Source organism: Petromyzon marinus, chromosome 74 (genome assembly GCF_048934315.1).
Source record: "Petromyzon marinus isolate PM22_M1 ecotype Great Lakes invasive population chromosome 74, UKy_Petmar_22M1.pri1.0, whole genome shotgun sequence".
Lineage (NCBI taxonomy): Eukaryota > Metazoa > Chordata > Hyperoartia > Petromyzontiformes > Petromyzontidae > Petromyzon > Petromyzon marinus.
The window spans coordinates 9,643,162-9,660,731 of record NC_133740.1 but is presented as its reverse complement, the minus strand read 5'-3'; the positions used below and the strand labels follow the sequence as shown (position 1 = coordinate 9,660,731).

General features: G+C 51.1%; 1 protein-coding gene across 1 annotated transcript in view; it reads left to right on the top strand.

Moving 5' to 3' along the window:
• LOC116957427 (valine--tRNA ligase, mitochondrial-like) overlaps positions 1 to 17,570 on the top strand; it is an 86,667-nt gene that overhangs the window by 67,227 nt on the left and 1,870 nt on the right. Inside the window, exons 25-29 of the mRNA XM_076056187.1 lie at positions 1,382 to 1,537; positions 2,126 to 2,383; positions 5,718 to 5,829; positions 11,725 to 11,918; positions 16,042 to 16,191. Coding sequence (XP_075912302.1) covers positions 1,382 to 1,537; positions 2,126 to 2,383; positions 5,718 to 5,829; positions 11,725 to 11,918; positions 16,042 to 16,191 — 870 coding nt within the window. The remainder of the gene's footprint in view (positions 1 to 1,381; positions 1,538 to 2,125; positions 2,384 to 5,717; positions 5,830 to 11,724; positions 11,919 to 16,041; positions 16,192 to 17,570) is intronic.

Here is a 17,570-nt window from a genome sequence, read left to right as displayed (position 1 = left end):
GGCACTTGCCAAGGTGAAGCCACGCATATCTGAACTGATCTCTCAAAGGCAACAGCAGAAGTCACATTGATTTCCAGGTATGTAATTTGTTGTGAGTTTATGCATTGTGTTGGTTTTATTCTTTGAACAAGGTAATGTTCATGCACGGCTCATTTTGTGTACCAGTAAAAAACATATCTACGTCTTGAATTTGAAAAAAATCACATTTTATTTTTCACTAAAGAGGGGTTCGGTGAATGCGCATATGAAACTGGTGGGGTTCGGTACCTCCAACAAGGTTAAGAACCACTGTTGTAGTGGATTGTGGTTGGTTGTGGTGATGGTGGTGGTTGTGGTGATGGTGGTGGTTGTGGTGGTGGTTGTAGGTGGTTGTGGTGGTTGTAGGTGATTGTGGTTGGTTGTGGTGATGGTGGTTGTGGTGGTTGTAGGTGATTGTGGTAGTTATAGGTGATTGTAGGTGGTTGTGGTGATGGTGGTGGTTGTGGTGGTTGTAGGCGGTTGTTGTTGTGGTGGTGGTTCAAGGTTTGTGGTGGTTTATTTTGTTGTTGTGGTGGTTGTAGGTGATGGTGGTGGTTGTGGTTGTGGTGGTGGTTGTAGGTGATTGTGGTTGGTTGTGGTGATGGTGGTGGTTGTAGGTGATTGTGGTTGGTTGCGGTGATGGTGGTGGTGGTTGCGGTGGTGGTGGTGGTTGCGGTGGTGGTGGTGGTTGCGGTGGTGGTTGTAGGTGGTTGCGGTGGTGGTTGTAGGTGGTTGTAGGTGATTGTGGTAGTTATAGGTGATTGTAGGTGGTTGTGGTGATGGTGGTGGTTGTGGTGGTTGTAGGCGGTTGTTGTTGTGGTGGTGGTTCAAGGTTTGTGGTGGTTTATTTTGTTGTTGTGGTGGTTGTAGGTGATGGTGGTGGTTGTGGTTGTGGTTGTGGTGGTGGTTGTAGGTGATTGTGGTTGGTTGTGGTGATGGTGGTGGTTGTAGGTGATTGTGGTTGGTTGTGGTGATGGTGGTGGTGGTTGCGGTGGTGGTGGTTGCGGTGGTGGTGGTGGTTGCGGTGGTGGTTGTAGGTGGTTGCGGTGGTGGTTGTAGGTGGTTGTAGGCGGTTGTTGTTGTGGTGGTGGTTCAAGGTTTGTGGTGGTTTATTTTGTTGTTGTGGTGGTTGTAGGTGATGGTGGTGGTTGTGGTTGTGGTGATGGTGGTGGTTGTAGGTGATGGTGGTGGTTGTGGTTGTAGGTGGTTGTGGTGGTGGTTGCGGTGATGGTGGTGGTTGCGGTGGTGGTTGTGGTGGTGGTTGTGGTGATGGTGGTGGTTGTAGGTGATTGTGGTTGGTTGTGGTGATGGTGGTGGTTGTGGTTGGTTGTGGTGATGGTGGTGGTTGTGGTGGTGGTTGTAGGTGGTGGTGGAGGGTGCCGGCATGCCAGCGTGGCTGCTGTCCCGCGTGGCCGTGGCCGTGAGGGCCTCCAACGAGGCCCTGCGTGGCCTCTCCTTCCCGGCGGCCTCCAGCGCCGTGCACGCCCTGTGGCTGCACGACCTCTGTGACGTCTACCTGGTACGCACGTACTGTACACGCGGCATGCACGCACTGTAGACGCGGCACACACGCACTGTACACGCGGCACGCACTGTACACGCGGCACGCACGTACTGTACACGCGGCATGCACGCACTGTACACGCAGCACGCATGCACTGTACACGCGGCACGCACTGTACACGCGGCACGCACGTACTGTACACGCGGCACGCACGTACTGTGCACGCGGTACACACGTACTGTGCACGCGGTACACACGTACTGTGCACGCGGTACACACGTACTGTACACGCGGTACACACGTACTGTACACGCGGTACACACGTACTGTGCACGCGGCACGCACGTACTGTACACGCGGTACACACGTACTGTACACGCGGTACACACGTACTGTGCACGTGGCACGCACGTACTGTACACGCGGTACGCTCGCTCGATATGCGCGGTACCTGTGTGCGCTGCACGTGTACGGTGCACGCGTACGGCACACACACACACAGCACGCGCGTTAGGGTATGCTACTGCGATGCACGCCTACGGTACGCTCCAACGGTACGCGCCTACCGCCTCCCACTCCCCCCCCCCGCCCCCTCCCGCGCAGGAGTCTGTGAAGCCGGTGTTGGCTGCCGCTGCCGCTGCCACCGGCGGCGGCGGTTCGGGCGCGGAGGAGGCGGCGGAGGCGGCGGAGGCGGCGAGGGTGGCGCTGGGCGCCCTCCACGCCGCCGTCGAGGTCGGGCTGCGGCTGCTGGCGCCGCTGGCGCCCTTCGTGGCCGAGGAGCTGTGGCAGCGGCACCCCCGCGCCGTGACGGACGCAGCGCCCAGCGTCTGCGTCGCGGCCTTCCCCGACGACGAGCTCGCGGTGAGCTGTCCCGTGACACCCACGGCCTCCTGCACCTAGCCTGGCACGGCAGTCGACCCATGGTACCACCAGGGTCTGTCCCGTGACCTCCTCCTGCACCTAGCCTGGCACGGCAGTCGACCCGTGACATGACCTGGGTCTGTCCCGTGACACCACGGCCTCCTGCACCTAGCCTGGCACGGCAGTCAACCCATGGTACCACTCCTGCACCTAGACTGGCACGGCAGTCGACCCATGGTACCACCAGGGTCTGTCCCGTGACCTCCTCCTGCACCTAGCCTGGCACGGCAGTCGACCCTTGGTACCACCAGGGTCTGTCCCGTGACCTCCTCCTGCACCTAGCCTGGCACGGCAGTCGACCCTTGGTACCACCAGGGTCTGTCCCGTGACCTCCTCCTGCACCTAGCCTGGCACGGCAGTCGACCCATGGTACCACCAGGGTCTGTCCCGTGACCTCCTCCTGCACCTAGCCTGGCACGGCAGTCGACCCGTGACACGACCTGGGTCTGCCCCATGACCTCCTCCTGCACCTAGCCTGGCACGGCAGTCAACCCCCATGGCACCTGCAGGGTCTGTCTCATGTCCTCCTGCACCTAACATGCGTGCGTGGATACGTGCGTGTGTCTGTGGTGTAGTGGTTAGCGCTACGCTGCACTATCACCTAGCATGTGTGTGTGTGACCGGCTCCAGTTTAACAGCAGAGGTCTCACTCCGAATCAGTCGAGAGGCAATATCTTTTCATCGGTTGCGGAACGCTGTGTGGAAGCTACCTGGTCTGTCGCTCCGCACTAAGCTTCAGGTCTTCTCGGCCACGGTCATTCCCTCCCTTCTCTACGCTTGCGAAACCTGGGCCCCCTTAATGTAGCATCTTCGCCGGTTGGAAACATTTAGGCTGGCCTGCCTACGATCCATCCTGGGTTTAACCAGGCTGGATTGTGTGAGGAGCTCACAAATCCTTGAAAGATCTGGGCAAGGTCCCATCGGTGAGCTCCTCCGGCAGGCAAGGCTGCGTTGGCTGGGTCATGTAGCCCGCATGCCCAGCCACCGCATGCCAAAACAGCTTTTGTTCGGCCGGATCGAGGGGGCTAAACGGGCGCGGCACGGGCTAGAGAAAAGATGGAGTGACGTGGTACAGGAGGACGTGGAGCTGAGTGGACTTGCCGATGACCGTACCAGTGGTGTCAAGATCGGCCTCTGTGGAGGAGGCTCGTGAAGGACGCTACTGGGCAGTTGGAGGCAGTCGCCCTCCAACAACAACGGAGGGCGGAGGAGCGACGCTCACAACAACGAGCGGAGCGCCGGGTAGCTAAAGCACAGCAGGTTGGCACAGTAGGGGGCACAGGTGGTGCACCAGTCAGTCATCTCAGGTCAGTCGACCGGTGGCACCTGGGTCTGCCCCGTGACCTCCTGCCAGCGGGCGTTCGACACTTCACGTGGCCTCAAGGTGCACATGGCCTGGCACAAGCGTCGTGGTGACGTCACCGCCACTTAGTGGAGAATGGCGGTTGTTGTTGTTTCAAGTTTCATTTATTTAGGTGTAGCCCTGTGAGCCATGCGGCTCTTAAGTCGGGTGCAACCGCAACAAACAAAATTTGAACCCAGAACATCTTAAAGCGACGACGCCTAACAGAAACATCCTGGAATTAACCAGCAAATATTCCACGCAAAAAAAAAACTTATTAAAACGCTGCGTGCAAAAATCTACGTGGTGCAAGCCAACAACAACAAGCATAAGACAATTGAGATTAACCATATGTTTTCGAATCGCCAAAAGAAAGCTATAAAAAACAATGTAACAACATTAATCATAGGAACTGTGATTTTAAATTTAACAATAAACCACATACATAACACGTACGACAAAAAACTGCAGCCATAGCTGGAAGCACGACACTCCCAGTGTATGATGTGTGAGTGAGTCAGCAGCAGCGTGAGTGTATGATCTTCTTTGGTTCTTTCGGTAAAGTCACGTAGAATGAGAATAAAATAATAAATTGATAAAATAAAATAACACAATAATATTCTCACGACGTTTCGGCCACAACACAAGCGGCCTTCATCAGGTGAAGGGACGAGACTGTCTGGTAGGACACTCCAGCGCTGTCCTACCAGACAGTCTCGTCCCTTCACCTGATGAAGGCCGCTTGTGTTGTGGCCGAAACGTCGTGAGAATATTATTGTGTTATTTTATTTTATCAATTTATTATTTTATTCTCATTCTACGTGACTTTACCGAAAGAACCAAAGAAGATGAATCATTGCAGTCACGAAAGCTTTAAATCGAAATTTGAGTGTATGATGTGTGAGTGAGTCAGTGTATGATGTGTGAGTGAGTGTATGATGTGTGAGTCGGCGTATGATGTGTGAGTGAGTGTATGATGTGTGAGTGAGCGTATGATGTGTGAGTGAGTGAGTGTATGGTGTGTGAGTGAGTCAGTGCATGATGTGTGAGTGAGTCAGTGCATGATGTGTGAGTGAGTCAGTGTATGATGTGTGAGTTAGTCAGTGTATGATGTGTGAGTGAGTGTATGATGTGCGAGTGAGTCAGTGTATAATGTGTGAGTGGGTCAGTGTATGATGTGTGAGTGAGTCAGTGTATGATGTGTGAGTGAGTGTATGATGTGTGAGTGAGTGTATGGTGTGTGAGAGAGTCAGGGCATGGTGTGTGAGTGAGTCAGTGTATGATGTGTGAGTGAGTCAGTGTATGATGTGTGAGTGAGTCAGTGTATGATGTGTGAGTGAGTCATTGTATGATGTGTGAGTGAGTCAGTGTATGATGTGTGAGTTAGTCAGTGTATGATGTGTGAGTGAGTCAGTGTATGATGTGTGAGAGAGTCAGTGTATGATGTTTGCGTGCGTGTGCATATGTGTGCGTGCGTGTGCGTGCGTGTGTGCGTGTGTGTGCGTGTGTGTGCGCGCGTGTGTGTGCGTGCGTGTGCGTGCGTGCGTGCGTGTGTGTGTGTGTGCGTGTGTGTGCGCACGTGTGTGTGCGTGTGTGTGCGTGCGCGTGCGTGCGGTAATGTAGTGGTTAGCGCTACGCTGCGCTATGAACCTGGCGACCCGGGTTCGATTCCCGCTCACGGCCAACACCAGTGACGATTATCTGAACCAGTCACGGGCCTCCCCTAGTTCGACTCAGCCTCAAAATGAGTACCTGGTGCGGTGTGTAAGCATTGCCACTGGGGAGATAAAGGCGGTCGGGCGTGGTGCTAGCCGGCCACCGACCCCCTCGTGTGCCGTCCCGGCCTTCATAGGTGCTGCTACTCGCTAACAGCACTTGCCCCTACAGTCTGTTGAGGCTACACGGGGGATCTTTGTCTCTGCGTGTGTGCAGGCTGGCTGGCTGTCTCCCGCTGTGGAGGAGGACGTGGAGCTGATGATGGAGGTGGTGAGGACGGTGCGGACGCTCCGGGCTCAGTACGGCTTCACCAGGGAGCGACCCCCACGTGAGACACACACAGACACGCTGAGACACGCTGAGACACATTGAGACACATTGAGACACACAGAGACACGCTGAGACACACAGAGACACGCTGAGACACGCTGAGACACACTGAGACACACTGAGACACGCTGAGACACACAGCCACGCCGAGACACGCTGAGACACATTGAGACACATTGAGACACACAGAGACACACAGAGACACACAGAGACACGCTGAGACACGCAGAGACACAGCCACGCTGAGACACACAGACACACACTGAGACACGCTGAGACACACAGACACGCTGAGACACACAGAGACACACTGAGACACGCTGAGACACAGAGACACACAGAGACACTCTGAGACACACAGAGACACGCTGAGACACACAGAGACAGGCTGAGACACACACAGAGACACACTGAGACACACAGGGACACACTGAAACACAGAGACACAGAGACACGCTGAGACACAGAGACACGCTGAGACACACTGAGACACGCTGGGACACGCTGAGACACACAGAGACACACAGAGACACACAGAGACACGCTGAGACACAGAGACACGCTGAGACACAAAGACACGCTGAGACACACTGAGACACGCTGGGACACGCTGAGACACACAGAGACACACAGAGACACACAGAGACACCCTGGGACACAGAGACACACAGAGACACCCTGGGACACACAGAGACACGCTGAGACACAGAGACACGCTGAGACACAGAGACACGCTGAGACACAGAGACACGCTGAGACACAGAGACACGCAGAGACACACAGAGACACCCTGGGACACACTGAGACACACAGAGACACACAGAGACACGCTGGGACACGCTGGGACACGCTGGGACACACAGAGACACGCTGGGACACGCTGGGACACGCTGGGACACACAGAGACACACTGAGACACAGAGACACGCCAGTGACGATTATCCGAACCGGTTCTGGGCCTCCCCGAAGTCCACTCAGCCTCAAATGAGTTACCTGGTGCTACGGTGTCGAGTAAACATCACCACTGGGGAGACAAAGGCGGCCGGGCGTAGTACTGGCCACCCACCCCCTCGCGTGCCGTTCCGACCTTCATAGGTGCTCACTAACAGAACTTGCCCCTACAGTCTGTTTAAGCTATATGGGGGATCTTTGTCTATGTGTCATCTCTACTTTATTGACCTGGTCAAGGCCTATGATACCATCAGTAGGCCTGGGCTCTGGGTCATTCTTCGTGCTTTTGGAGTCCCTGACCCTCTGCTCACGATCATTAAGGACCTTCATGATGGTGAGCGGGCCCGGGTAAAACTACGTGGCTGGGAGTCAGAGCCATTCCCTGTACACCTTGGGGTGCGACAGGGATGTCCTCTGGCTCCCACATTATTTAACATCTATTTTGACCACGCAGTTTGTGAAGCCTTCAATAGCTGTACCGGAGGAATTTCCATTTGGTACAGATATAATGGGAGGCTGATCGATGTCCAGGTGCGGTCAAGGGATGGCTCCCTATTGCTCAACCACGTTATGTATGCCGATGATCTGGTGATCGCTGCTCACTCAGAGGAGGAGTTGGAGGCGCTGCTGCTGAACCTGGAGCTTGCCACCAAGAGGTGGGGCCTTACCATCAGCCCCACCAAAACGAAGCACCTGCCTGGGTATTTTGTACCATCGGACACTCCACCCCCACAACTCCCAATTGGTGATGGGGCAGTTGTGGAGAGAGTGGAGAGTTTCCCATACCTGGGCAGTGTGCTCATGACCGTCTCCGGTTTAACAGCAGAGGTCTCACTCTGAATCAGTCGAGCAGCATTATCTTTTCATCGGTTGCGTAACGCTGTGTGGAAGCTACCTGGTCTGTCACTCCGCACTAAGCTTCAGGTCTTCTCGGCCACAGTCATTCCCTCCCTTCTCCACGCTTGCGAAACGTGGACCCCCTAATGGAACATCTTCGCCGGTTAGAAACATTTAGGCTGGCCTGCCTACGATCCATCCTGGCTTTAACCAGGCTGGATTGTGTGAGGAGCTCACAAATCCTTGAAAGATCTTGGCAAAGTCCTATCGGTGAGCTCCTCCGGCAGGCAAGGCTGCGTTGGCTGGGCCATGTAGCCTGCATGCCTAAACAGCTTTTGTTCGGCCGGATCAAGGGGGCTAAACAGGCACGGCACGGGCTAGAGAAGAGATGGAGTGATGTGGTCCGGGAGGACGTGGAGCTGAGTGGACTTGCCGATGACTGGTACCAGCGGTGTCAAGATCGGCCTCTGTGGAGGAGGCTCGTGAAGGACGCTACTGGGCAGTTGGAGGTAGTCGCCCTCCAACAACGGAGGGCGGAGGAGCGACGCTCACAACGAGCGGAGCGCCGGGTGGCTAAAGCACAGCAGGTTGGCACTGTAGGGGGCACAGGTCGTGCATCAGCCAGTCATCTCAGTCAGTCGACCCGTGGCACCTGGGTCTGCCCCGTGACCTCCTGCCAGCGGGCGTTCGACACTTCACGTGGCCTCAGGGTGCACATGGCCTGGCACAAGCGTCGTGGTGACGTCACCGCCACTTAGTGGCGAATGGCGGTTGTTGTCACTGTGTGTGTCACTGTGTGTGTGTGTCACTGTGTGTGTGTCACTGTGTGTGTCACTGTGTCACTGTGTGTGTGTCACTGTGTGTGTGTCACTGTGTGTGTGTCACTGTGTGTGTCACTGTGTGTGTGTCACTGTGTCACTGTGTGTGTCACTGTGTGTGTGTGTCACTGTGTGTGTCACTGTGTGTGTGTCACTGTGTGTGTGTCACTGCGTGTGTCACTGTGTGTGTCACTGTGTGTGTCACTGTGTGTGTCACTGTGTGTGTCACTGTGTCACTGTGTGTGTCACTGTGTGTGTGTCACTGTGTGTGTCACTGCGTGTGTCACTGCGTGTGTCACTGTGTGTGTCACTGTGTGTGTGTCACTGTGTGTGTCACTGTGTCACTGTGTGTGTCATTGTGTGTGTGTCACTGTGTGTGTGTGTCACTGTGTGTCACTGTGTGTCACTGTGTGTGTCACTGTGTGTCACTGTGTGTGTCACTGTGTGTCACTGTGTGTGTCACTGTGTGTGTCACTGTGTCACTGTGTGTGTGTCACTGTGTGTGTGTGTGTCACTGCGTGTGTGTCACTGTGTCACTGTGTGTGTGTCACTGTGTGTGTCACTGTGTGTGTCACTGTGTCACTGTGTGTGTGTCACTGTGTGTGTGTGTGTCACTGTGTGTGTGTGGGTCACTGTGTGTGTGTCACTGTGTCACTGTGTGTGTGTGTGTCACTGTGTGTGTGTCACTGTGTGTCACTGTGTGTGTGTGTGTCACTGTGTGTGTCACTGTGTGTGTCACTGCGTGTGTGTGTCACTGTGTGTCACTGTGTGTGTCACTGTGTGTGTGTCACTGTGTGTGTGTCACTGTGTGTCACTGTGTGTGTCACTGCGTGTGTGTGTCACTGTGTGTCACTGTGTGTGTGTCACTGTGTGTGTGTCACTGTGTGTCACTGTGTGTGTGTCACTGTGTGTCACTGTGTGTGTGTCACTGTGTCACTGTGTGTCACTGTGTGTGTCACTGCGTGTGTGTGTCACTGTGTGTCACTGTGTGTGTGTCACTGTGTGTGTGTCACTGTGTGTCACTGTGTGTGTGTCACTGTGTGTCACTGTGTGTGTGTCACTGTGTCACTGTGTGTCACTGTGTGTGTGTGTGTCACTGTGTGTGTGTCACTGTGTGTCACTGTGTGTGTGTGTCACTGTGTGTGTCACTGTGTGTGTCACTGTGTGTGTCACTGTGTGTGTCACTGCGTGTGTGTGTCACTGTGTGTGTCACTGTGTGTGTGTCACTGTGTCACTGTGTGTGTCACTGTGTGTGTGTGTCACTGTGTGTGTCACTGTGTGTGTGTCACTGTGTGTGTGTCACTGCGTGTGTCACTGTGTGTGTCACTGTGTGTGTCACTGTGTGTGTCACTGTGTCACTGTGTGTGTCACTGTGTGTGTGTCACTGTGTGTGTCACTGCGTGTGTCACTGCGTGTGTCACTGTGTGTGTCACTGTGTGTGTGTCACTGTGTGTGTCACTGTGTCACTGTGTGTGTCATTGTGTGTGTGTCACTGTGTGTGTGTGTCACTGTGTGTCACTGTGTGTCACTGTGTGTGTCACTGTGTGTCACTGTGTGTGTCACTGTGTGTCACTGTGTGTGTCACTGTGTGTGTCACTGTGTCACTGTGTGTGTGTCACTGTGTGTGTGTGTGTCACTGCGTGTGTGTCACTGTGTCACTGTGTGTGTGTCACTGTGTGTGTCACTGTGTGTGTCACTGTGTCACTGTGTGTGTGTCACTGTGTGTGTGTGTGTCACTGTGTGTGTGTGGGTCACTGTGTGTGTGTCACTGTGTCACTGTGTGTGTGTGTGTCACTGTGTGTGTGTCACTGTGTGTCACTGTGTGTGTGTGTGTCACTGTGTGTGTCACTGTGTGTGTCACTGCGTGTGTGTGTCACTGTGTGTCACTGTGTGTGTCACTGTGTGTGTGTCACTGTGTGTGTGTCACTGTGTGTCACTGTGTGTGTCACTGCGTGTGTGTGTCACTGTGTGTCACTGTGTGTGTGTCACTGTGTGTGTGTCACTGTGTGTCACTGTGTGTGTGTCACTGTGTGTCACTGTGTGTGTGTCACTGTGTCACTGTGTGTCACTGTGTGTGTCACTGCGTGTGTGTGTCACTGTGTGTCACTGTGTGTGTGTCACTGTGTGTGTGTCACTGTGTGTCACTGTGTGTGTGTCACTGTGTGTCACTGTGTGTGTGTCACTGTGTCACTGTGTGTCACTGTGTGTGTGTGTGTCACTGTGTGTGTGTCACTGTGTGTCACTGTGTGTGTGTGTCACTGTGTGTGTCACTGTGTGTGTCACTGTGTGTGTCACTGTGTGTGTCACTGCGTGTGTGTGTCACTGTGTGTCACTGTGTGTGTCACTGTGTGTGTGTCACTGTGTGTGTGTCACTGTGTGTCACTGTGTGTGTCACTGCGTGTGTGTGTCACTGTGTGTCACTGTGTGTGTGTCACTGTGTGTGTGTCACTGTGTGTCACTGTGTGTGTGTCACTGTGTGTCACTGTGTGTGTGTCACTGTGTCACTGTGTGTGTGTCACTGCGTGTGTGTGTCACTGTGTGTCACTGTGTGTGTGTCACTGTGTGTGTGTCACTGTGTGTCACTGTGTGTGTGTCACTGTGTGTCACTGTGTGTGTGTCACTGTCACTGTGTGTCACTGCGTGTGTGTGTCACTGCGTGTGTGTGTCACTGTGTGTGTGTCACTGTGTCACTGTGTCACTGTGTGTCACTGTGTGTGTCACTGTGTGTGTGTCACTGTGTGTGTCACTGTGTGTCACTGTGTGTGTCACTGCGTGTGTGTCACTGTGTGTCACTGTGTGTGTGTCACTGTGTGTGTGTCACTGTGTGTCACTGTGTGTGTGTCACTGTGTGTCACTGTGTGTGTGTCACTGTGTCACTGTGTGTCACTGTGTGTGTCACTGCGTGTGTGTGTCACTGTGTGTCACTGTGTGTGTGTCACTGTGTGTGTGTCACTGTGTGTCACTGTGTGTGTGTCACTGTGTGTCACTGTGTGTGTGTCACTGTGTCACTGTGTGTCACTGCGTGTGTGTGTCACTGCGTGTGTGTGTCACTGTGTGTGTGTCACTGTGTCACTGTGTGTGTGTGTCACTGTGTGTGTCACTGTGTGTGTGTGTCACTGTGTGTGTCACATTCTGTGTGTCACTGTGTGTGTCACTGTGTGTCACTGTGTGTCACTGTGTGTGTGTCACTGTGTGTGTCACTGTGTGTCACTGTGTGTGTGTCACTGTGTGTGTGTGTCACTGTGTGTGTCACTGTGTGTGTGTCACTGTGTGTGTGTGTGTAACAGTGATGTTGGAGGCAGGAAGTGAGCGGGCCTCCCGCGTGCTCTCCGCCCTCGCCGTGCCGCTCTGCGCCCTCTGCCGCTGCCGTGAGCTGCGCCCCCTGGCGGCCGCCGGCCCGCTGGCGGCCGCCGGCCCGCCGGGCCACTGCGTCGGCGCCGTGGCTGCCGGGGGGGTCGCCGCTGTGTACCTGCCGCTGCAGGTGGGCGGGAGGGTCACGTGTGGGCAGGGGGGTGGGGGGAGAGAGATGCATGCTGGGGGCAGGGCGGGGACGCACCGGGAGATAGGTGTGGTGTGTGTACGTGTGTGTGTACATGTGTGTACGCGCGCGTGTGTGTGTGCGTACATGTGTGTGTGTGTACGTGTGTACGCGCATGTGTGTGTACGTGCATGTGTGTGTGCGTACGTGTGTGTGTGCGCGTGTGTACGTGTGTGTGCGTACGTACGTGTTTGTGTGTGTGCGTATGTGTGTGTGGGAGCGTGCGTGTGTGTGTGCGTACGTGTGTGTGTGCGCGCGTACATGTGTGTGTGCGTATGTGTACGCGCGCGTGTGTGCCTCAAATATTGGAAGAAGTCACCCCCTGTGAGTGGCTGGCTGAAGTGCCATCTGTTGAGGAAGTACTGAAGGCGATCCGGAGTCTGAGACCAGGAAAGGCAGCGGGCAGAGATGATCTCCCAAGCGAAATGCTGAGGGAGGGTGGCGTTTGTGCACAGACTGCCCTATATGACATCATAACAACAGTCTGGACCACTGGACGGGTTCCGCAGGATTGGAAGGATAACAACTACAGGGGCATCTCACTCCTCAGTGTGCCGGGAAAGGTCCTGGCAAGGATTAGTCACCATCGCCTTGCCAGGCACGCTGAGGAGAGGCTTGCGGAGCCCCAATGCAGTTTCAGGAAAGGGCGGTCCTGCACAGATGCCATATTTTCTGTCCGTCTGCTACAGCAGAGGTGTAGGGAATTCCAACAAGACCTACATCTCTGCTTTATTGACCTGGTCAAGGCCTATGATACCATCAGTAGGCCTGGGCTCTGGGTCGTTCTCCGTGCTTTTGGAGTACCTGACCCTCTGCTCACGATCATTAAGGATCTTCATGATGGTGAGCGGGCCCGGGTAAAACTACATGGCCGGGAGTCAGAGCCATTCCCTGTACACCTTGGGGTGCGACAGGGATGTCCTCTGGCTCCCACATTATTTAACATCTATTTTGACCACGTAGTTCGTGAAGCCTTCAATAGCTGTACCGGGGGAATCTCCATATGGTACAGATATAATGGGAGGCTGATCGATGCCCGGGTACGGTCAAGGGATGGCTCCCTATTGCTCAACCACGTTATGTATGCTGATGATTTGGTAATAGCTGCTCAGTCAGAGGAGGAGTTGGAGACTGGAGCGTGCCACTAAGAGGTGGGGCCTTACCATCAGCCCCACCAAAACTAAGCACCTGCCTGGGTATTTTGTACCATCGGACACTCCACCCCCACAACTCCCAATCGGTGATGGGGCAGTTGTGGAGAGAGTGGAGAGTTTCCCATACCTGGGCAGTGTGCTTATGACTGGCTCCAGTTTAACAGCAGAGGTCTCACTCCGAATCAGTCGAGCGGCAATATCTTTTCATCGGTTGCGTAACGCTGTGTGGAAGCTACCTGGTCTGTCGCTCCGCACTAAGCTTCAGGTCTTCTCGGCCACGGTCATTCCCTCCCTTCTCTACGCTTGCGAAACGTGGACCCCCCTAATGGAACATCTTCGCCGGTTAGAAACATTTAGGCTGGCCTGCCTACGATCCATCCTGGGTTTAACCAGACTGGATTGTGTGAGGAGATCACAAATCCTTGAAAGATCTGGGTAAGGTCCCATCGGTGAGCTCCTCCAGCGGGCAAGGCTGCGATGGCTGGGTCATGTAGCCCGCATGCCCAGTCACCGCATGCCGAAACAGCTTTTGTTCGGCCGGATTGAGGTGGCTAAGCGGGCACGGCACGGGCTAGAGAAGAGATGGAGTGATGTGGTACAGGAGGACGTGGAGCTGAGTGGACTTGCCGATGACTGGTACCAGCAGTGTCAAGATCGGCCTCTGTGGAGGAGGCTCGTGAAGGATGCTACTGGGCAGTTGGAGGTAGTCGCCCTCCAACAACAACGGAGGGCGGAGGAGCGACGCTCAGAACAACGAGCGGAGCGCCGGGTGGCTGAAGCACAGCAAGTTGGCACAGTAGGGGGCACAGGTGGTGCATCAGCCAGTCATCTCGGTCAGTCGATCCGTGGCACCTGGGTCTGCCCCGTGACCTCCTGCCAGCGGGCGTTCGACACTTCACGTGGCCTCAGGGTGCACATAGCCTGGCACAAGCGTTGTGGTGACGTCACCGCGACTTAGTGGCGAATGGCGGTTGTTGTTGTCTGTTGTGTGTGCGTACGTGTGTGTGTGTGTGCATACGTGTGTGTGCGTACGTGTGTGTGTGCGTACGTGTGTGTGTACGTGTGTGTGTGCGTTCATGCGGTTGACAAACGTAGCTAATCGGATGTGAGCGGGGTGGAAGGACAACAAACTAAACACAACAACAAGCAGTTGTAAAGACATTAGTCTTCAATTTTGTGAAGTGATGTAGTGTATAGTGTAGTGTATAGTAGTGTATAGTAGTGTGTAGTGTATAGTAGTTTAGTGTATAGTGTGTATAGTAGTGTAGTGTATAGTGTGTATAGTAGTGTAGTGTATAGTAGTGTGTAGTGTATAGTAGTGTAGTGTATAGTAGTGTAGTGTATAGTGTATAGTAGTGTGTAGTGTATAGTGTATAGTAGTGTGTAGTGTATAGTGGAGTGTATAGTAGTGTGTAGTGTATAGTAGTGTGTAGTGTATAGTCGTGTAGTGTATAGTGTGTAGTGTATAGTGTGTAGTGTATAGTGTTGTGAATAATGTGTGTTTAGTAGTGTATAGTAGTATAGTGTATAGTAGTGGAGTGTATAGTAGTGGAGTGTATCGTGGAGTGTATAGTGTGTAGTGTATAGTGTTGTGAATAATGTGTGTATAGTAGTGTATAGTGTAGTAGTGTATGGTGTAGTAGTGCATGGTGTAGTCGTGTATAGTGTAGTAATGTATAGTAGTGTAGTGTATAGTAGTGTATAGTGTAGTGTATAGTAGTGTAGTGTATAGTAGTGTAGTGTATAGTAGTGTATGGTGTAGTAGTGTATAGTGTAGTAGTGTATAGTGTAGTAGTGTATAGTAGTGTAGGAGTGTATAGTGTAGTGTATAGTGTAGTAGTGTATAGTGTAGTAGTGTATAGTGTAGTAGTGTATAGTGTAGTAGTGTATAGTGTAGTAGTGTATAGTGTAGTGTATAGTGTAGTGTATAGTGTAGTGTATAGTGTAGTAGTGTAGTAGTGTATAGTGTAGTGTATAATGTAGTAGTGTATAGTGTAGTGTATAGTAGTGTATAGTGTAGTGTATAGTAGTGTATAGTGTAGTGTATAGTGTAGTAGTGTATAGTGTAGTGTATAGTGTAGTGTATAGTGTAGTAGTGTATAGTGTAGTAGTGTATAGTGTAGTAGTGTATAGTGTAGTGTATAGTGTAGTGTATAGTGTAGTGTATAATGTAGTAGTGTATAGTGTAGTGTATAGTAGTGTATAGTGTAGTGTATAGTGTAGTAGTGTATAGTGTAGTGTATAGTGTAGTGTATAGTGTAGTAGTGTATAGTGTAGTAGTGTATAGTGTAGTGTATCAATGTTTAACTTCTTTCGCACCGTGCGCAGCCAACCACGGTAATCGGACATCAAGTGGAAGATGCATGGGGGGAGGGTGATGGTGTTGTTGATTGTTGTTGGTTGTTGTCTATTGTTGTTGTTGGTTGTTGTCTATTGTTGTCTATTGTTGTTGTTGGTTGTTGTCTATTGTTGTTGTTGGTTGTTGTCTATTGTTGTTGGTTGTTGTCTATTGTTGTTGTTGGTTGTTGTCTATTGTTGTTGTCTATTGTTGTTGTTGGTTGTTGTCTATTGTTGTTGTTGGTTGTTGTCTATTGTTGTTGTCTATTGTTGTTGTTGGTTGTTGTCTATTGTTGTTGTCTATTGTTGTTGTTGGTTGTTGTCTATTGTTGTTGTCTATTGTTGTTGTTGGTTGTTGTCTATTGTTGTTGTTTGTTGTCTATTGTTGTTGTTGTTGGTTGTCGTCTATTGTTGTTGTTGGTTGTTGTCTATTGTTGTTGTTGTTGGTTGTTGTCTATTGTTGTTGTTGTTGGTTGTTGTCTATTGTTGTTGTTGTTGGTTGTTGTCTATTGTTGTTGTTGGTTGTTGTCTATTGTTGTTGTTGTTGGTTGTTGTCTATTGTTGTTGTTGGCCAGGGCGTGGTGGACTCCGAGCGGGAGGTGCGCCGTCTGAGTGCCACCAGGGAGCGAGTGTTGTTCCGGCTGAGTGCTGCTCGTAGGCGGGACGGTGAGGAGGGCTACCGGCGGGACACGCCGGAGACCACGCGGCAGGAGCACCGCGCGCAGGTCGCCCTACGCTACACTACATTATACACTACATTATATACTACATTATATACTACACTACATTATATACTACACACTACACTACATTATATACTACATTATACACTACATTATATACTACACTACACACTACATTATATACTACACTACACACTACATTATATACTACACACTACATTATATACTACATTATACATTACATTATATACTACACACTACATTATATACTACACACTACACTGCATTATATACTACACACTACACTACATTATATACTACATTATACACTACATTATATACTACACTACACACTACATTATATACTACACTACACACTACATTATATACTACACACTACACTACATTATATACTACATTATACATTACATTATACACTACACTACATTATATACTACACTACACGCTACATTATATACTACACTATACGCTACATTAAATACTACACACTACACTACATTATATACTACACACTACATTATATACTAGACACTACACACTACATTATATACTACACTACACACTACATTATATACTACACTACACACTACATTATATACTACACTACACACTACATTATACACTACACACTACATTATATACTACACTACATGCTACACTACATTATACACTACACTATATACTACATTATATACTACACTACACAATACATTATATACTACACTACAAACTACATTATATACTACATTATACACTACACTACATTATATACTATACACTACACTACATTATATACTACACACCACACTACATTATATACTACATTATATACTACAGACTACATTATATACTACACACTACACTATATTATACACTACACACTACACTACATTATATACTACACACTACATTATGCACTACACACTACATTATATACTACATACTACACTACATTATATACTACACTACACACAACATGATATACTACACTACACGCTACAATACACTACATTATATACTATATTATATACTATACACCACTATATATACACTACACTACTATGTACTACACTACATTGTGCTTCACTGCATACTACGCTACACTATATACTACACTATACACTCTACTATACACTACACCCTACACTGCACACATGCTACACCTTACACTACACCATACACTACACTCTCCACTACACTATACACAAGCTACACCCTACACTGCACACACGCTAAAACTTACTCTACACCCGATACTGCACGCACACTTCACCTACACTACACTATACACTACACAGAAGCTGCACGATACACGACACCCTACACTGCACACAGGCTAAACCTTACACTACACTCCACACTACACTATACACTACACAGACGCTGCACCCTACACTATA